Source organism: Rhinopithecus bieti, unplaced genomic scaffold (assembly GCF_001698545.2).
Source record: "Rhinopithecus bieti isolate Rb0 unplaced genomic scaffold, ASM169854v2 scaffold_9919, whole genome shotgun sequence".
Classification (NCBI taxonomy): Eukaryota; Metazoa; Chordata; class Mammalia; order Primates; family Cercopithecidae; genus Rhinopithecus; species Rhinopithecus bieti.
Window position 1 is genome coordinate 3,139,208 of NW_016806411.1, and position 21,281 is coordinate 3,160,488.

The 21,281-nt window shown below is 41.4% G+C and overlaps 1 protein-coding gene across 2 annotated transcripts in view; it reads right to left on the minus strand.

The window, feature by feature from the left end:
• Positions 1 to 21,234, minus strand: part of CPM (carboxypeptidase M) — an 83,462-nt gene extending 62,228 nt beyond the window's left edge. The window contains exons 1-2 of one of the 2 annotated variants that reach the window (XM_017876208.1): positions 20,809 to 21,234; positions 19,902 to 20,064 (exon numbers count right to left, since the gene is read on the minus strand). In XM_017876208.1, the coding sequence (XP_017731697.1) occupies positions 19,902 to 20,061 (160 nt within the window). In that variant the 5' untranslated portion in view covers positions 20,062 to 20,064; positions 20,809 to 21,234. Of the gene's footprint in view, positions 1 to 19,901; positions 20,065 to 20,362; positions 20,452 to 20,808 lie in introns of those variants that run through there. The other variant, XM_017876206.1, reaches the window with a different exon arrangement.
• Between the last annotated feature and the right edge of the window lie 47 nt (positions 21,235 to 21,281).

The following is a 21,281-nucleotide window of genomic DNA, read 5'->3' on the forward strand; positions in this document are numbered from 1 at the left end:
AGTTGCTTAACCACTGGCAAGTCAGTCTCTAAAGCTGTAAATTGGTATTTACCTCATAGGGTGTTGTGTAGATTCACTGAGATACAAGCAGGAACATTGCCTAGCCCTGTGCCTGACATCAACGATGCCCTCAATAAACAGTAGTTTGAGGGTTTTAAACACAAAGCATATGGCAGGGCCACACTTCAAGGCTGCCAAATATCACAGTTTATGTAATAGCAGTAAGAATAGCATATACTTCTATAGCACTTATGTGCCAATCATATTCTGAGTACTGTATATTTATTAATTTATTTAGCCCTGTCAACAACCTATGAGGTAGAACTATTATTTCTATTTTACCAAATAGGAAATAGGCACGGATAGGGTAAGACAGTAGTTCAAGATCACAGCTACTGAATAGCAGAACCAGGATTTGAACCCAGGCAATCTGTGTTCTTCGGGCTCTGTGTTCTCAACCATTATGAAACAGTCTTATTATAGTGTTACAGGTCTTTTAAAATTTGTCTAATAGGCTTTCTGGTTTTTGCTAGAAAGCCCCACAAAGGGGAAAAAATAAACTGTCTTATTATTATTATTATTTTGAGACGGAGTTTCGCACTTGTTGCCAAGGTTGGAGTGCAATAGCACGATCTCAACTCACTGCAACCTCCACCTCCCAGGTTCAAGCAATTCTCCTGCCTCAGCCTCCCAAGTAGCTGGGATTACAGGCATGCACCACCACACTCAGCTAATTTTGTATTTTTAGTAGAGATGGGGCTTCACCAAGTTGGCCAGGCTGCTTGAACTCCTGACCTCAGGTGATCTACCTGCCTCGGCCTCCCACAGTGCTAGGATTACCGGTGTGAGCCACCATGCCTGCCTGTCTCATTATTGTTTATAAATATTTGTATATTTGTGGGTATGGGCATAAATGGGGAATTCTTCCCTATTCTGATAGCTCCTCAATTTCAATACCTGATACCAATATCTTTTTCATACTGAGTTTTAAAAAATTAAGATGACTTTGCCAAACACTTCATTTGGACCCTACCGTCTAACTTAGAAACCTATATTTAAAATGACTGCCAGATGATAACTTGGTATAAGGGCTGTGCAAAAAGAGGAAGTATAAGAAAAGGCATTATTAAACTTCTCGTTGGTCACTCATGACCTCTAAGGTCACACCATGACCTACGAGCCCACTGAGTTTTGGAACTCAAACTCCAGGACAGTTGCCTTCTCATACAGGTACACTCTACTCTTTTAACTGATTCTATTTCCCTAGAGTTTCCCCCTCAAAATTGAATGGTTTCTCACTAGACTGCGTGTAGCTTTATAGCAGCTCATAATTTGTCCCTTAGAGGAAATACAGTTTGGACTGCTGACTGAGCAAGCCTCAGAGTTTTGGCAGCCTGGGATTCTGTTAATTTAGCAGATGTAAAAGCTTATTTTGTTTTCCTCCATTAATACACTTCTATCTCCATCTCCAGCACACAGGGAAAAGCCTTCCCCTCTGCAGCAATCAGGATCCCAGCGGTGAGGACTGATGTAGTTGCTTGCATGACCCGATCACTTCACTCCCAGGATGCACAGGAGCTGAGGCTGCTATGGACAGGGTCAAGTGTCCCTACATGGCACCAAGATCTCCTCCCAGATGTTAAGGATGCTGGGTTAGATGCTGTCCCGCCAATCAGCCTTGTTGTTGTCTAGTATACCGTCTTCCTCCAGAGGTGCTGCAGTCCTAGCACCTGAGGTATCTCAGTCTGTGCTCACTGGAAAGTCCAAAGTTCCTGATGACCAGATTCTGCCCGCTACTGTCCCCTACCCTCTCATTCACCTTGTCCCTCAATGAAGTCTGAATCTCAGCTGTGAAGAAGGAGGCTCCCGAGTACAGGCAAATCAGTAGAGGTAGTTAAGGGTTTCTGGGCATTTTGAGATAGAGCAACTCTGCCCAGAGCATAATAAGGATGTGGGTGTGGGGAGGGCCAACAGTGGGATCTTTTGCCTAACCCAACACCCACGTGATCTACCAAGATACTCTGTTGCTTATACAAGCTCCCAGTATTTGGCTTGATATATAGAATATATTTAATATTTTCTAACAGATGAAATTTTGATCAGTTTCAGAGGGCTCTGAACCTTTGCAAAGGATCATGTGTACATCAACTAGAATACTACACTCCCAAGGAGAGGGACTCAAACTCCTTGGCACCCTGAGAAAGCCTAGCACATTCACCTGCTGAGGGCACATCCTCGGTTTATTCTTGCAAAGGTTCCTGGTCAATGTGGCAGAAATTAGGCTACTCACTGCTGGTAGTGGAACCTTTATTCCTATAAAATCCCACATGGAAACCCAATGTAAAAAGTTAATCCATCTCAGCATTTGTTTTCCAGAGTATGATGGTAACAACTCCTATGAGGATGCGAGGAATTACATCACGAGCCAGTTCCTTGACCTCAGTATGCAAAAAGATATCAAAAGAATCTACAGTCACATGACCTGTGTTACAGATACATAGAATATCAAATTTGTATTTGATGCAGCTACAGATATTATTATCAAAGAAAACCTCAAGGACTGCAGCCTCTTCAAATCCTCCCCATTCCATTCCTCAGGTATAAATTCTATAAACAGGCTTGGAATCTGGGTAATTACAAACAGAAAAGTATAGTCAATATACCATGGCATGAAGAATGAATCCATTCTTTGGAGATGGAGTATGCATGATTGCAACTGTGTTTCATACATTCTTTCCAAAGTGGGATAGCTAGTGGAGCTTAAAGAACACAAGGCCAGTCATTAGAAGACCCCTGCCCTACATCCACCCCCAGGTTCCAGTACTGGTTTTCCAACTTAATACAAAAGTCTGAATACTTAAAAACACTTATCACAGAGTTTTTACATAATTTAAAGGAGGAAAATGTGTAAAGGGCCTAGCACAGTGCATGGCGCATAAAGATGTTCAATGATCAGCAGTGGCATTGCTTTCATTTTCCCATTCTCTTTGCTCCTCTTGAATGGCTTGCCTAGAAAATGAGACCAGGATACGTTCCCTCTCAAGTTCCTGCTCATGCACACAGCGGTTACACACTACCTCAAATATAAGTGGTTGTAATTAATAATAATTACAATATTCCAAAATTATGTTTAAATCTAGGTGTCTGTTCCTTGATACTCTGTCATTTTTCTTTACATTCCGAAAAATTAATGTTTGTCAGTTTCTGTATAAGGTTGGCATTCATAGAATCAGCTGCTCTGGTTTAAGGAATGTATCCCCAAACGGTCCTCTGTCTCCTCACCTGCTGAAGTGCCCTAGGTCACCTCCACAGAAGCCTCCAGGCTCTAGAGACCAGGCTCTAGAGACTGCAAGAACTGGGGTTTTGAATCCTGACAGACCTGGGTTTGAATTCCCAGCTCTGCTCCTTACTGGCTAAGTAGTCTCAGGCAAGTCACTTTTTTCTAAGCCTCACTTTCCTATCTGTAAAACAGGGACAATACTACCTAATTCACAGGGTTGGTGTCAGGATTGAAAATAATATGGATAAGTAGCTAGTACCCAGTAAAACATTCAATAAAAGTATACAACTTTTATTACTGATCCCCAAATACCTCTTTTTATTGTGTTTTTTTCTTTTTTTAGATGGCTTCCCAAGGACAGCGAACAGAATGTCCTATGGAAACACAGCTCCCATGGGGCTACAAATATTGCCAATTTTAGTGAGAAATTACGTGAGTCAAAATACTTTCCTTATGTATCACTGTTCTTTGAACAATCTGGTTTTTTTTTTTATTCTAAACCACAATGACAAAAGCCTTCTAAAACTTTGTATTTTCCAATGAGAACAAATAAAGGGAACTTAGATGCTAAGATACATTAGAAATCGCCATCAAATTGTTATCCTTGGCCGTATGTACAAGGGAAGTCTCATCTCCTTGGCAAACAAGGCTTCTTGCAGCACAATCCTACCATGTCCTCCCTGGACTGCTCCTGCCGCCCAAGCACAGCATGTGTTTTCCCAGTCGCTTTACCTGGAATTCCTACCACCTCCATCTCTCTGCCTGGTAGCATCCAAACCTCTGTTCAAACGTCAGCTTCCCTGATACGCCTTTCTCAATTTAACCAAGCACCCCGTAGGCCAGGCTACAAAGCATCCCTACACTGCACTGTTCACTGTAACGAACAAAGCCCCACTACAATGCTTTTCCCATTATGGCAATTGGGTGTAAGGCCCACCGTCCTAGTTCCTAAAGGGGAACACCCAGGTCTGTTCTCTTTGCATCACCTTACAAAAGTTCTGGTAGACAGTAGGAACTCAATGAATATTTGCTGAATGAATACATAAATTGCTAAAAGACAGATTTGGGTTACTGAACCAAATCTGTCAACTACCAAGATATCATTCTGGGCCATCAATTTCTTCATCTGTAAAATCTATTTGCTCTTGCCTATAAAACGGGAATGTAAGTAATTTATCACAGAGTTTTTAAACAGCTTAAAGGAGGAAAATGTGTAAAGGGCGTAGCACAGTGCATGGCGCATAAAGATGTTCAATGATCAGCAGTGGCATTGCTTTCATTTTCCCATCCTCTTTGCTCCTCTTGAATGGCTTGCCTAGAAAATGAGACCAGGATACGTTCCCTCTCAAGTTCCTGCTCATGCACACAGCGGTTACACACTACCTCAAATATAAGTGGTTGCAATTTATAATAATTATAATATTCCAAAATTATGTTTAAATCTAGGTGTCTGTTCCTTAACACTCTGGCATTTCACTTTACATTCTGAATAATTAATGCTTATCAGTTTCTATATAAGGTTGACATTCATAGAATCTGTCTCCAAAATTGCTGATAAAAAAAAAAAAATCATTCCTTTCTGTATGATCTGTGCTCTGTTGAAAGCAAAAGCGAAAACTACATATAATCACCATTGAAACATTTCTAATAAGTTTTAGACATACAAATAAATTCACTTGAAGTTTTAAATAAATAATTCCATTCAATTATGGCATTCAAATTAAAACTTTTCACACTGATAGCTCTCAGGAATTGTTATTATTTTTACACACTTAATATTACATTTTGTAGTGCTCTGGTTTATGTTCCCTGGTGTGTTTGTATTTTCTCACGACTTTTTGTTCCAGAAATGACTGCTGCACCATATTCCTTAAAGATAATCTCTGGGCTGGAGATGGTGGCACATGCCTGTAATCCCAGCACTTTGGGAGGCCAAGGTGGGTAGATCATGAGGTCAGGAGTTCGAGACCAGCCTGGATAACATGGTGAAACCTCGTCTCTACTAAAAATACAAAAATTACATGGGCGTGATGGCACATGCCTGTAGTCCCAGCTACTTGGAGGCCGAGGCAGGAGAATCGCTTGAACTCGGGAAGTGGAGGTTGCAGTGAGCCAAGATCGCACCATTGCACTCCAGCCTGGGTAAAAGAGTGAGACCCTGTCTCAAAAAAAAAAAAAAAAAAAAAAAAGAGAGAGAGAGAGAGAGAATCTCTGTTGCAATGTAAAACTAATTGTAAAATTATCAGAAATTTTTCAATCAAGAAAACAAGTCTGTCATTTTTCTATCAAGCCAAAACTCTTAGGATGATTATATCTCCCTGTGGATGAAGCAAAACGTCTTTAACAGCCTGTATAAGGTCCTCCATAATCTACCCCAACTCACCTTCTCCTCTCTCCCCTCCAGCCACACTGAACTTCTTTTGCTCCTCCAAGTCAATATGATCCTTCACCTCCAGGACTTTGAGCATGCTATTTATTGCCTTGCCTTTCCCTTTTCACCTGGCTGATCTCTCTTTATCCTTCAGGTCTCAGCCATGAGACCTCTGTCATATTCTCGCACACAGCTAATGACATCTGCGTTTATTGGATTGTCAACTCCTTCAGGGCAGGGGCCATGTCTAACTTCTTTACCTCTATAATCTCATGCTAGCACACGCCACAAAGTATATTAGGCATTCAATAAATGATTACTAAATAAGTGTAATGAATCTATCTGGAGAGAAATATAATTTCACTAACTATACTTTGGGATATAGAAATTAACTTTATGGCTCTCAGGTTTTGACTTTCACCTGCATTCAACATTAAGCATGACCTCGAGAGGAAAGAGTTAACTTAACCAGTATGTTTTACTCAGTTCTTGCTTATCTTTGGGAACACCTGCAGTCACAGCAATGACCCTGACCCAAATCCTGAGCACTAAACTCCCTGAAATGCTTACTAATTAGTTATGTTATTTTTGTGCCCTCAAGGCAGTGGTCAAAATATATCAAGACAGTATCATTGTTTAAAGTTAACGTGGGACAAAGTGTCGGGCGACATGCAGAAGCAGAGCTGTGACTGTGAGTGTCTGGGCGGCGGACGCATCTCCCACCAGAGCCAGGACAAGAAGATTCACGTGTACGGCTACTCCATGGCCTATGGTCCTGCCCAGCACGCCATTTCAACTGAGAAAATCAAAGCCAAGTACCCCGACTACGAGGTTACCTGGGCTAACGATGGCTACTGAGCACTCCCAGCCTGGGGCCTGCTACCTCCAGCAGCCATGTCGGAGCCCCCGCCTTTGCCTGCACCCCTTNAAAATAAAATAAAATAAAGTTAACGTGAAGATTCCTGATGCGTGCTAGTACCTAGTTTGGGGTCTGCATCCTGGCTGGTTACATAGCTACACGACCAGTTCCCTTGACCAGCTCTGAACTCCTAAGACTTGAGTGGGCTTTCCTGGGTGGAGGTGTTTTGCATATGTCTCTACAGTTTACAGCTGGAGAGAAACATGCATTCCTGAGAAACGTGTGATCCCTGCAGAGAGAGGACAAGAAAGCCTACTCTGACCTCTCTAGTTTTGCCACCATATATCCATATCCTGCTGTTCCTGCACCATACCCTTTGCTGTAATAAATCTTAGCCTTGAATATGATTTTATATTGAGTTGTGAGTGAGTCCTTCCAGCAAATCACTAGTAGGTGGTCATGGTACTCCCCGAAACATCCGCCTTCTTGAGCCACTCCCCTTTTTGACATCTGAGCCACCACTCTTAGTTTTCCTTCTACCTCATTACTGATTTTTTCCCATCTCCATTGTTGGCTCTTCTACTTTACCAGACTAACTGTGTGAGGGTGCTATAGCTCGATTCTGGCCTTCTTTTCTTTATCTCTACTCTCTTGCTAGATTGTTTTATTAGTCGCACAGGTTTCAATACCATCTCTATGTTGATGACTCCCAGCTTTCTTTCTGCAGCCAAATTTCTCTCCTGAGCTCCACTTACATACCCAGCTGTCTCCACTGGATACCTCCTGAGGAGTTCACAATTTCTAAAGAAAATGTCTGAATCAGAGCTCTTGATTTCATCCCAAACCTGTCCTCTTCCAGTTTTTTTCCATCTAACGTAAGAACACTTCATACACTCAGTCAAGCACAAAACCTAAGCGTCATCCTTGATTTTCCTCTTCTGCTCACACACCTTCCTCCTCCAATCCAATCCAATCCAGTCCAACTCAACCCATTAGCAAGTACTCTTGGTTTTATTTCCAAAACAGATTCCCAATCCTTTCACTTCTCTCCATTCCTAACAGAGCATCTTAATCCAAATCACCATCATCAACATTTGCCAGGATTACTGTAACTGGATTATTCTCCCTGCTTCTATACTGGCCATTTTCTGTGTTCAGTAGCTAAAGTTATCTTTCTGAAACCCACATCAGATTGCACCACTGTCTTCTTAAAACCCTTCAACGGTTTCCCATTATTCTCAGAACAGAATTCAAACTCTGAATTTTAGAATTGGCTTAGAAGGCACTCTATGTTCGGTCCCCTGCGTACCCTCCAACTTCTTCAAAGACCACTTTCCCCTTGCTCACCGGGCTCCAGCCACCCTGGTCTCACTTCTCTTCTACTCTTTCCACCTCGAGGCCTTTGCACATCACTTGCATGTTGTGCACTTTGTAACCAGGCTGTAAGATCTAGCTGATTGTCACCTTTAAGATCTCCGCTTCAACCTACCACCTTTTCAGGCAGGCCTCCTATCATTCTTTCCATGCAACACTCTCTCAAACAGTAACTGCTATGTTTTAGGCACTGAAAATACAGTGACAAACAGGATAGCTTCCCTGTCTTCATGGAACCTGTGTTCCACAGTAACTGTCACTCTCCATTACGTTAAACTATGTATTTGCTTCATAGCAATGATCAGAATCTGAACTTGCCTTGTTTTTCATTTGCCTCCCTCACTAGCACGTGTAAGAAACATCAGAGCAGAGAGGCTGTTTGCTTACGACTCTGTCTCTAGCCTAATACAGTGCCTGGCACACACAGACTGGGATTTACTTCCAAGCAAGAATTATTTGACCAAAGAGCTCTCAGTGTAAAAAATGTTTGGAAGTTTCTGCAATGGACTGATATGGTGTTATGCTAGAACTGTATGCCATAGAGTTTGGAAACACATTTTGTACCCTTAGAAGTACATGTTCTTAAAACTCAAAAGATGGCCAAGTCCAACTAAAAAGTTTGTTAAGGCTAGAATGTGGCATTTCCCAATTTATCTTTCTGTTTCTTCATACATTGAAAGGAACTTACAGTAACAAATGATAAACCAGCGAGGCTTATCTCTACCACACTAAGATTACTTATCTGAGTCCCAAAGAGCAATGGAAAAAATTAAATGTCTGCCCCAATTGAACAACCTTTATCTGAAATTTAACTGTGCATATTTAGTATTATTAGTAAGGTATGAATAGTTTGGATATTTGTTCCCCCAAATTTCACATTGAAATGTCATACCCCATGTTAGAGGTGGAGCCTGGTGGGAGACGTCTGGGTCATGCGAGTGGCTCTCTCATGGCTTGGTGCTGTCCTCACAATAATGAGTGAGTTCTCATGAGATCTGGTTGTTTAAAAGTGTGTGGCACCTTGTTGCTGCTTTCACCATGTGACATGCCTGGTCCTGCTTCACCTTCTGCCACGAATAAAAGCCTCCTGATGGCTCCCTAGAAACTGAACAGATGCTGGGGCCACGCTTGTGCAGCCTGCAGAACCCTTAGCCAATTAAACCTCTTTTCTTTATAAATTACCCACTATTTCTTTCTAGCAACCCAAGAACAGCCTAACACAAGCTGTAAATAAATCTCTCTAATTAAACAATGAGAAAACTGCTGTAGAATTGCCACATGTTAAATGACGCTATGCTTCCCACATGTCTCCAGGTGTCTACATTTTCGTAAGAGTGAGTATCCCCTGTGAAAAGGATTTTAAAGAGTGGGCTCAACTGAGTCACCAACAATGGACAAGGGAATAAATATTTAACAAGGACTAAAACTTAAGGTGAAACTACCTTCAACAGTTCATCTGTGTATTTCCAAAGCTGTGCCCTTCTGAACCACTCACAGCAAGAATAGTTAGATCATCTGCCTTCACCGAAAATGTGTACAACATTTCTGAGTGGGGGGGGGAAAGACACTTAAAATGGAAGGGTTTCATATCTCTGCTTAAGTTTGTTTTGGTTTTTGTTTTAGACAGAGACTCACTGTTGCCCAGGCTGGAGTACAGTGGCACAATCTCGGCTCACTGTAACCTCCATCTCCTGGGTTCAAGCGATTCTCCTGCCTCAGCCTCCAGAGTAGATGGGATTGCAGGTGCACACCACCACATCTGGGTGAATTTTTTTTTTTTTTTGTATTTTTTTTAGTACACATGGGGTTTTGCCATGTTGGCCAGGCTGGTCTCAAACTCCTGGCCTCATGCGATTGGCCTGCCTCAGCTTCCCAAAGTGCTGGGATTATAGGCCTGAGCCACTGCGTCTGGCCCCTGCTTAACTCTTGGGGGAACAAAGGCCTTCTTCACATGATCCCTCCCACCTTCTTTTGTTTGTCAAAATTCTGGGACAGACCTTTGAATTATTCCTGGACTGTTTAAATAAAGCCAGAGGCATTTATTTAAACACTTTTTTTTTTTTTGAGACAGAGTCTTGCTCTGTCACCCAGGTTGGAGTGCAGTGGTATGATCTCGGCTCTCAGCTCACTGCAACCTCCACCTCCTGGGTTCAAGCAATTCTCCTGCCTCAGCCTCCCAGGTAGCTGGAATTACAGGCACCTGCCACTATGCCCGGCTAATTTTTGTATTTTTAGTAGAGACGGGGTTTCACCATGTTGGCCAGGCTGGTCTCACACTCCTGGCCTCAAGTGATCCACCTACCTCAGCTTCCCAAAGTGCTGGAGTTGCAGGTGTGAGCCACCGCACCTGGCCTAAACACTTCTTAATGAAGGCAGGGGTGAGGGTAATGGTGGTGAACCTCCTATAATTACTCTTTTCTCATTGCATGTTTGGTTAGTGTTTTGGGGGGCTGAAGGCAAGGGAGGGGGGTAGATCCATTTTAGGCTAGCCAGTGAATAATTCAATTGTGTCCTTTACTGCCTGAAAGTTCCTAACTTCTCTGAGGCTTTTCCCTACATGCCAGAAACTTATCTTGAACTGGGGCATAATTGGGGTTCCCCAATTCTACCTCTCTAAGCTATCATATTATTTACTACTAATATAAAACTAATTTTAACAAAAAGTTTATAAGAAAACAATGTCATTTTCTTGAGGGACTGTAGTACTTACATACAATATAGGTAACTATATAAAAGTATATAGATAAGCTTACATATAATATATGTAACAATATAAAAGTATATCTAAAAATGTACATCCTATATACTTATATATTATTTAATATACTACATACAATATATTTGCATTCATATGTTTCATTTAATAAGCATATAATAACTCTTCATCTTTGTCCCTGAGAGTATCTGTTACATGTAATAATCACATCTTAGTGCCTAGGATAAAAGGCTGAACAAAGCCTGGTCTTTGGCCTGTATATGCACATAGAGTTACTAGAAGATGCGCAAGAGGAGAAGAGGTGTGCAAGGAGACTCTGACTCTGCCCAGGGGAATAGAAAAAGGCTTCTGGAGGAAGCAACATTTTGAGCTGTTTCAATTAACCTAATGAATGATGAAATGGTCTCTAACATTTATTCCTGCTCTAAAAACAGGATGTTATGCTAAATTTCACCTGCCTGTATTTGTATATGTGCATGTGCATTATGTGAGAAAGGAGGCTCAGTTATGTGTTTGAATAACTATCAATACTTGTTACTTTAGTTGTGATTTTTAAGTGGGGTTCTAGTTTTCACACATTCGCATCAGAATAATTTAAAAATGGGATAAGCGACTAATGGAAAGTTCTTTAAACAAACAGAAGGATTATTTAATTGGCTTCCCCTGAATTCCATGAGAGGCTAAAGACTGGGGTAGTAAGCACTATCATTACTGCCTTTGTATCCCCACTGTCAAGGTAGTTATCTTCAACTCCGGGTAAGTGCATGATAACGCTGTGAAGCCACCTCCAAGGCAATTTGTTTGAAGTTGGCAGCTTTTTTTTTTTTTTTTTTTTTGATGCAGTGGAGATTAAGCCCTCCAGTTGAGCTTGACAAAGGTATGTACGTGAAAGGTCACAGATAGAAAATGTGTGTTTTTAAAACCTGTGACATGGAGCAGTCCTCAGAAAACAGAGATGAGAAACATTTTTAATGTGCATTTTGTGTCTGTTTTATTTTAACACAAATTCAAATTAGGACTTACTAATCTTTTCACAAACTACTATACAGTATTACATTTAATTTCTAGGAAGAATGTCAATTGCTTGAAATCACTAGATAGAAGTGTTTTTTGTTTGTTTGCTTGTTTGTTTGCTTCTTTTAAAGAGACAGACTCTGGCTGTGTTGCCCAGGCTGGAGCGCAGTGGCTGTTCACAGATGCGATCTTAGTGCAGTACAGCCTCAAACTCCTGGGTTCAACTGATCCTCCTGTGTAAGCCTCCCAGGTAGCTGGGACAACAGGACCAAGCCTAGATCCAAGCAGAAAGATTTGACTAAATTTTAGTCTCCTTCCCTTAACCCAAATGCATGTTGGTATTTGATATAGTGTGTGTGTGTGTGTGTGTGCGTGTGTGTGGTTTTCTGTTTTTTGTTTTTTTGGGAGTAATTTCACTTTAAGGTTGTTTTTTTTTTAACATCTTACTTTCTTTGCACTCTTAGAGAAAGGGGTGTTCTAAACACACAAACTGAAAGGAGGAATCAGGGCTAATGGCAGTTATCACATCTCAACTCTAGATACTGCTGTCACCACAGTGTTACCGTCAGACACACACATTCAGGGATTAAGAACAGAAACTAAGCATCTTTTGGATGAACTTGAAGTGGGTCCTTATCAGCTCTCTTTGTGCTTTTACACCAATAGTTCTTAACCCTATCAGATGATGCCTCTTGTTTTCATATCCAATATTTTGCAACTTCTATTTTATTATGCTGGCATCCAATTCTAACACATTTACATACATAATTTCAAAAGATCAATATAGTGTTCAAACTATATAAAGCAGAAATAAAAAAGAAAGCAGTTTACATAAAATATGGTATCCATATGCAAAAACTTGGGCGTTCCATTGGAAGACAAATGAAGAAGTCACATGCTTGTATCTATACTTGAGAGGCACCGTGAACATATGGATTATAAATGCAGACTCATTGGCTCTTTTGTCACTGTTGTCAGGATTTTCTGAATATGAAATATCTCTCAGTCATGTTGAGAGCAAAACAAAATATAATTTCCCCTCAATTTATATATAGTAGCATCCCTGAAAAGTTCAGTATATATTAAAACTATGGGGGGAAATATTTTGTATTTGTATATAAAAAAGAGCTTGGTAAGGCCGGGCACGGTGGCTCAAGCCTGTAATCCTGGCACTTTGAGAGGCCGAGACGGGCGGATCACAAGGTCAGGAGATCGAGATCATCCTGGCTAACATGGTGAAACCCGTCTCTACTAAAAAATACAAAAAAAAAAAAAAACTAGCTGGGCGAGGTGGCGGGTGCCTGTAGTCCCAGCTACTCAGGAGGCTGAGGCAGGAGAATGGTGTGAACCCGGGAGGTGGAGCTTGCAGTGAGCTGAGATCCAGCCACTGCACTCCAGCCTGGGCAACAGAGCGAGACTCTGTCTCAAAAAAAAAAAAAAAAAAGAGCTTGGTTCTAGGCTCAGATAATTGTAAGCTCATCTTACACCTATGGAGGACATTAGAAAATTGTGGGCGGAGGGCACAGTGGCTCATTCCTGCAATCCCAGCACTATGGGACGCTGAGGCAGGAGGATCACTTGAGCTCAGGAGTTCGAGGCCAGCTTGGACAACATAGTGAGACCCCTGCCTCTACTGAAAAAAAAACACAACTGAAAACACAACTTACATTCTTCATGTAAGCATGAAAAGATAAGTGACAGGAGGGGTGCAGTGGCTCACACCTGTAATCCCAGCACTGTGGGAGGCTGAGACGGGCGGATTACGAGGTCAGGAGTTCGAGACTAGCCTGGCCAACATGGTAAAACCCTGTCTCTACTAAAAATACGAAAATTAGCCAGGCACAGTGGTGGGCGCCTGTAATCCTAGCTACTCAGGAGGTTGAGGCAGGAGCATTGCTTGAACCTGGGAGGCAGAGTGAGCTGACATTGTGATACTGCACTCCAGCCTGGGCGAAAGAGCGAGACTCCGTGCCAAAAAAAAAAAAAGGCAGTGTCTTTAAGAAACCCTGAATGTTTCAAGAATAAGAATAAGGCTGATAGCTGATAAATGTCTCAGAAAGGGACTCTGCATATTATGTTAAAGGGGAAAGGCTTACTAAACCCATATAACTTTAAATCACAAACATGTATATTATAGCTGAAGCTCCTGGATTTTAGTGGTTTTCTTGATATTCATCCTCAATATGTCAGCATTTGCATCACAATAGGCATTTATGTAGGATCTCAAGCAAACTGGTTTTACGAGCATATTTGGGAAATGAGCAGAGTGTGACGGATGACCAAGTGTTGTGCCAAAATTTTACATACAATGCTCTTTTCTGAGGGTAAATCACCAGCTAAAATCTATCCAGTCGAGGGCAAGTGATCATGAGAGATCTGTGTATGTAAACACAGTACTTTCCTTTTAGGAGCAAGAATCTTAACTAATGTTAGGAAGATTTCTGAACATCTGAAATGGTATAGGAATCCTAGTAGAGGAATTCAGTAAATGTCTGTTGATTATGGGAAGGTGAGAGTTCTTAGGGAAAGATGCAAGAGAAATAAATTCTCCCTCATACTTAAAACATAACAATGAGAAATACATACTACAGTCATCTTTCAAAGCTCTAATGACAGAATTGATTTATGACTAGTGTAAGTTTTAGAAGAGTTGTTTTATTTTTCGTAATATGCATTTCCCAAGAGATTATAAATCAACACAATCTTTTTGGAAGGCAATTTGGTACCTATATCAAATACTTAAAACTGCTTTAGACTTAGTAATTTCCTTTTTGGGTATGTATCCATAATAATAATAGCAGCTTTTACATAGCACTTACTATGTGCCAGGAATTGGTCTAAAGATCCCTGGTCACGTAGCTACAAAACTGAGAATCCAGAATTTGAACTTGGGCAGGGTGGTTCCAAAGCATGTGCTCAGATTTTTGCTGTCTTAGCCACAAGGATGTTCACTACAGCATTGATTATAACAGGGAAAGTTTAGAAACGAACTAAATATTCACCAGTGGGCATAAGTTAAATAAACAATAATATACCTATTGATAGGACACAAAACAAATTTAAAATCAAGTTTTAGACATAACATGTTTGCATGGATGAACCAAATAAGATATTTGACTCGGGGGTAAAAAGGCTCAAAACTGTGTAGTATGATTCCAGTCTACTAAATGTTTCCTTTGGACGGTGAGATTTTAATTTTCTTTTTGGTGCTTTCTTATATGGTCCAAATTTTCTAAATGAACTAGAAATCTTTTGTACTCAGGAAAAAATTAATAATAACAAATTGCACTCTAAGCAGCACAGTCCGATCAAAATATAATGCAAGTCATATATATGATTTTAATCTTCTACTAGTGATATTAATAATGTAAAAAGAAACAGGTGAAATTAAATTTTATTTATATATTTATTTATTTTTGAGATGGGGGTCTCATTCTGTCACCCAGGTTAGACTGCAGTGGCACAATCACAATCTTGGCTCACTGCAACCTCCACCTCCCAAGCTCAAGCAATCCTCCCATCTCAGCCTCCCAAGTAGCTAGGATGACAGGCATATGCCAACATGCCCAGCTAATTTTTTTGTATTTTTGGTTAAGATGGGGTTTTGCCATGTTGCCCCGGCTGGTCTCAAACTCCTGAGCTCGGACGATCCACCTGCCTCAGCCTCCCAAAGTGCTGGGATTACTACAGGTGTGAGCCACTGCTCTTGGCCTTGAAGTTAATTTTAAAAAATATTTCTCATATAACATATCTAAAATAGTATTATTTCAACATGTAATCAACATAAAATATTATTAGTGAAATATTTTCCTTTTTCGTATTAAGTCTTCAAAGCCACTTTCTAGCACATCTCAGTTTGGTCTAGTCATATTTCAACTCCTCAATTGCTTAGTGGCTAATGGCTACAGAATTGAACAGCTCTAGATCCTTGGTAGAAGCTATACCTTCAGGTCAAATGTGCCCAAATCATGATCCTAAAACCCTGTACTAATGACCTCAACTTCCATGGAATCATCCCCATCTGTGTCAAGCTGCTTTTTAAAAGAGAACAGAGAGGTGCTTGGGAAACAGGCAGATCTGAGTTTGAATCTTCTAACACTTAGCTATGTGATCTTCAGCAGGTTAATTAACCTCTCTGTGCCTCATTTTACCTGTTTTATAAATGAGGATAACACCTACTTTGAGTTGCTGAGATTGAAATAATGTATTAAACTATCTACGACATGGAAAGTACTTGATAACAGAGACTACTAAATTTGACTGGCTTTAAAAAATCTCTAATAATATTATTACTAGTAAGGAAGATGTTATTATCCCTCCTACCGTATTCAGATACAATGATGATTAGACTTAGCAAGAGGCAAGACAAGATTCGTTTTTTTTTTGAGACAGGGTCTTGCTCTGTAGCCCAGGCTGGAGTACAGTGGCACGATCATGGCCCACTGCAGCCTTGAACTCCCAGGCTCAAGTGATTCTCCTGCATCAGTTTCCCAAGTAGCTGGGACCACAGGCATGCACCATTATGCCTGGTTAATTAATTTTTTTTTTTTTTAATGGAGTCTCTCATGTTGCCCAGGCTGGTCTCCTGAAGTGCTGGGATTATAGACATGAACCACCACACCCAGCCAAGACAAGATTCTTAAAATAGATAGTAGGAAATCTCATTTAAAATGGCCCTTTGGGGTTTTGTATGTAGCAGAGCAGCTCTTTTGTTGCTATCTATTGAAAGTCAACTCTCAACACAAGGGTTCATTTTTTAAAAAAATAATAAAATGTTCCTAAACTAATTTTGGGGTACATGTGGAGAGACTACTCTGAGAAATTCACAGTAAATATGTTTGTATTTGAAAATGGGCTGCCTAATGGCAGGGAATGAATGACGCACATCTTTGTTTGCCTCCCATGGCTTTTGCTCAGCAAATATTCCATCCATTAAATAAATAGATATAGATTATTGATTATGTGCCAGACATCCTTCTAGACAAAGGGGTTAGGGGCAAAAAATGGGAGGTGCTTCCTTAATTGAATGGAGGATTGAATGAACAAACTGATGAACACTGTACCTTTTCTGATTTTTCTGAACTAAGTCATCCGTACTTTTTTGCATCTCGTTTCACCTAAGACTTTCTTTACTATGTTGCAAGGCAGTGGGATTTCCTTCAAAAGACTCAATTGAAATATGGTCTACTATGGCTGAAGCTGGGTATCTGTGTGCTTAACTTTTGTGTGGGTTTTAAAAGTTTCAAAATAAAAAAGTTTTAAAAATCACCAATAATAATAGAAGGTAATTATCATGATAGGTATCAATGGTTTTATAGCATCCCTGCTTATAACAGAGTTAACCAAAAACTCTACAGATGCTCAGAGGTGAATGACTAAGAAAATTCACATAATCAAGAGGATAAAATACTATACAGCAACGAATTCACATCTGCAGACTTTGTCAATTCATGGAAATATATAAGGAAATAACACGAAATGAAAAAACAAGCAGAATATAATCCACAATTACAACAAAGAAAATATGTGATATGCATATATTTACATAGGCATATCACATATATTTAAGTTTTTACAAAAGCTAAACATGTATTTGGTTATGTAGGAATATTACTTTCCTCTCTGGGTAAGACTGCCCGTGTTAATACATGTAATATAAATAAATAAATAACACATGTATAACAAATTCTGTGTTATTTTCTTTTATTTTGAGATGGAGTTTCACTCTTGTCACCCAGGCTGGAGTGCAGTGGCATGATCTTGGCTCACTGCAACCTCTGCCTCCTGGGTTCATGCTATTCTCCTGCCTCAGCCTCCCTAGTAGCGGGAACCACAGGTACACACCACCACGCCTGGCTAATTTTTTGTATTTTTAGTAGAGACAATGTTTCAGCATGTTGGCCAGGCTGGCCTCAAATTCCTGACCTCAGGTGATCCTCCTGCGTCAGCCTCCCAAAGTGCTGGGATTACAGGTGTGAGTCACTGGGCCTGGTCATAAATTTTGTTTTCTAAGCAAACTTATCTTACGCCAGAGGGCAGAATGGTTAGGGAAAATATCTAGTGAAAAAGAGCACCAACAAAGGATCACCATCTCTCAATTGTCACACTAATGTGCAGTGACACTTTGGCAACTGACTCCCAGTTACTGACATACAGTTTAATCTACCACTTGGAGCCAAATGGCAGATTTGAGATTTTTCTTAATCCGAGTTATTATTCAGAGCAACATATTCAACACAAATATTTAACCACTAGTGCCAGATTTCATTTTTACATGATAACTCCTCAAGCCTTTAACCACAAGAGTGCATACAAGGTAAAATTAAAAAAAAAAAAATTAAGCTTGCTGACTTTCACTGTGATCGTGGTTTGACATCACGCAGGATAGATCACAATTGCTGATTCATATTAGGAAAGAGAGCCCCCAACTGTCATAAGCACATTGTGTTTGAAAATACAAAACCTTACCAAATCACTTAGTACTTAAAATTAACAACATCCTCATCGTCTTGTGGTTGAAATGATGACTGAACAATAACTCAAGCTGGTTGCGTTCTATATATTTTTTAATTAATATAATTAGTATTCCTAGATCTTTTTAAATTGTTCTACTCTAGCCCTAGGGGAAAATGATTTCAGAAGGCTGAATATGTACGCTGATTCAAGATATGATTTCTCACACACCCAACCTCTATAATTTTGAATTATAGAGTAATACAGAGTAATTCTGGCACCAACTCTTTGGCAATGCTGTTTAAAAACAAAGTTACTATTACACACAGTCCAGGATGTTGACTTTGCATTGTACATGAATACATTTATATAATACTTTTTCTTTAATATAGAAGCCATAGCCTTGATTTTTTTTTTGAAAAATGATTAAGGATATGGTAATTATGAGACTCTCAACTGACTCAAAAGCTCAGAGCTAAAATCCAGGCAGAGTTTGAACACACCTTACAAAAAGTTGAGATCCAAATTGCATAAACTTTTTGAAACTTTTGATTTAAGTACTAAGTTTTCTGGTAACCTCTTTGGGAACATCAGGATAATAAAAGATGATTAAGTAATAACGATATCTCAGCTGGGCACTTTGGCTCACGCCTATAATCCCAGCACTTTGGGAGGCCGAGGCAGGAGGATCACAAGGTCAGGAATTCGAGACCAGCCTGGCCAATATGGTGAAACTCTGTCTCTACTAAAAATACAAAAAAATTAGCCAGGTGTGGTGGTGCATTCCTGTAATCCCAGCTACTCGGGAGACTGAGGCAGGAGAATTGCTCGAACCCGGGAGGTGGAGGTTGCAGTGAGCTGAGATCGCACCACTGCACTCCAGCCTGGGCAACAGAGTGAGATTCTGTCTCAAAAAAAAAAGAAAAGAAAAAAAAAAAAGAAAAGAAAGAAAAAAGGAATAACGATATCTGATCAAATTATTTGCCTTGTCCGAATGGATGCCAGTGCTGACTATAAAATTCACCATCTGGGAGACCTTGAACAAATTATTTAATTTATTTGATTCAAACTTGCTGTCTATAAAAATGAAAATAACTTTACGTAGTTTCTAACTTAGAACAATAAATTATTAATGATAAATATGAAAATGTTGGGAAGAGTTTCAATCACTACTAATGTATATTCATTATCTAGCATTGTCTTCTTCAAATGGATACATTTTGAAAACAGCCTTTAATCATAGAACCACTTTTTTGCATAACTTTAAGCCATAGGGTTAATTATACGTGACACAAATCTAACCAACAGAACTGTACTACTTAGATTAAAAGAACCTTGCATAAATGATAGTTTTGCATAACTTTAAATAAAGACTAATTACATATAACATAGAAATCTTATCAACAAAACTGCATTATTTCAGTTTAAAAGAGACTTGAAGAAATGATATTAACAGTCCAAGTCATATTTAAAGAAGCCCACACAAAGGGGAATTGAAACGGATAAATGGACTTACTTGGGAGTTTATCTTGAAAAGGAACTAAAACACACATCCCAAATAACCAATGTCTGCAAGATCCAAAAAGACAGAACTCCAGTAATGCAAAGGACTCAGTGACACTGAATTAGAACGGACAAGTCCAGTAAAATTCAGTTCTTCCTACTATTCCTCCCAACAAAAGCAGAAATCAACCAACACGCGTGGTACCGGTTGACCCGTTCTGTGCCACTCAGAGTAGGTGCATGGAAGAGCAGACAGGAAGCTGGGGCATATTTAATGAATACTGAAAGGGAGTACTAAGGGTCTGGGAAAGTGTGCAGAGACGGACCCTACCTTTCACAGATTTCCCAATACTGTGTAAGTGAGTGATAGAACTGTAGTTTTGGGCAACAGTCTTCAAAAACGCTTCCATCCCTTCCTGGTGGTGGTAGTTGAAATCCAGCGCAGCTACCAAAGGCAGCAACAGCTCTAGCCAGAAGTACGGGAAGTTCATGTTCTAGAGATGAATAAAAATAAGAACCTGAGAACACATGAGGGCAGGCGGGGGCATCACCGGCTACGGCTCGGTACTCAGGTCTCAGGGTCTCCCGACACTGACGCTTCCTGCCTTTTAAGGAGGCAAAAGCTGGAAGCAACACCTTCAGGAGTGAGCCGTGCAACCGGAGACCAGGAGCACGGGCAGCCTCGGTGCCCTCAACCCAGCCGCCGGCGTCTCCCGCTCCTCCTCCTCCCGGCGCCTCCGCCGCCCAGCAGCTGCCGCAGCTGCGCCCGGCCCCGCGCGCCCCCAGCCTCACCATGTCCCAAGCGCGCACCTCTACCCGCCCGCGGCTGCCCAGAGGGGCCGGGTGTTATAGCCAGGTCAGGGGGCGGGAGCGGCTGGGCCCCGCCCCCGTTCGTCCCTCCAGCCCACTCCGGAGCCGCGCGGGTGCCTTCCGGGCGGGGCCTCAGCCGCCTTCGCACCTAGCAGAGCCGGCGCCCGCGCGGGGTGCCCTTTGGTGGCGCTGCTGCCGGTACCGGGGGGCGGGCGGCGGAACGGGGCGGAGGGCTGCGGGACATGGAGTCGCCGCTGGCGGACAGTCTTTGCTGGCGCCCCAGGGTAGAAGTGTGTCCTCGCCTCGGCCATGGCTGTGGCCTGGGCAGCCACAAGGCGCTCCACTGAGGGACACTCTGTCGCTGGCTACAGCCACTTGGAAGTTTAGGACTCGGCCGGTTTCCTGCGGTTGGCGGTGCCGGGGCCCACCTGGAGCCGGGACGCGTCCGGAGTCCTGGGTGCCCTGAGCCCCACGCGGGGTCCTGCGGGATGGGCGGTGTCGGCCCCGGCAGGGCGAGCCAAGCTCCCAGCGGTGCCAAGCTGCCCAGCGAGGCTCAGCAATCGCGGGGCTTCAAGAAAGAACGCGCGGGTGTGTGAAAGTTTTAAATGCCACGAAGTGCAGAGCGCAGGACATTTTCCTACAAATTTACATAGTGGGTGGGATTTGAGTAAATTAGAATTGAATTTAAAACTGGAAGTCACATGGAAGAAGGCAGGACCACTGTTGTAAATCCGATGCTTCCCCCACCTGCACCTGAGTCTTAGGCCAATTCCAGGTCTCTCGTCCTAAAATGCTCATTTCTGGAAGGATGGCATGGTCTCTGCACGAGAGAGAACGAAGACTTCACTTAAACCTGAAAGGTGGTTTGTGGCGAAGGCCAACCCTTTTACCTCTCTAAAAT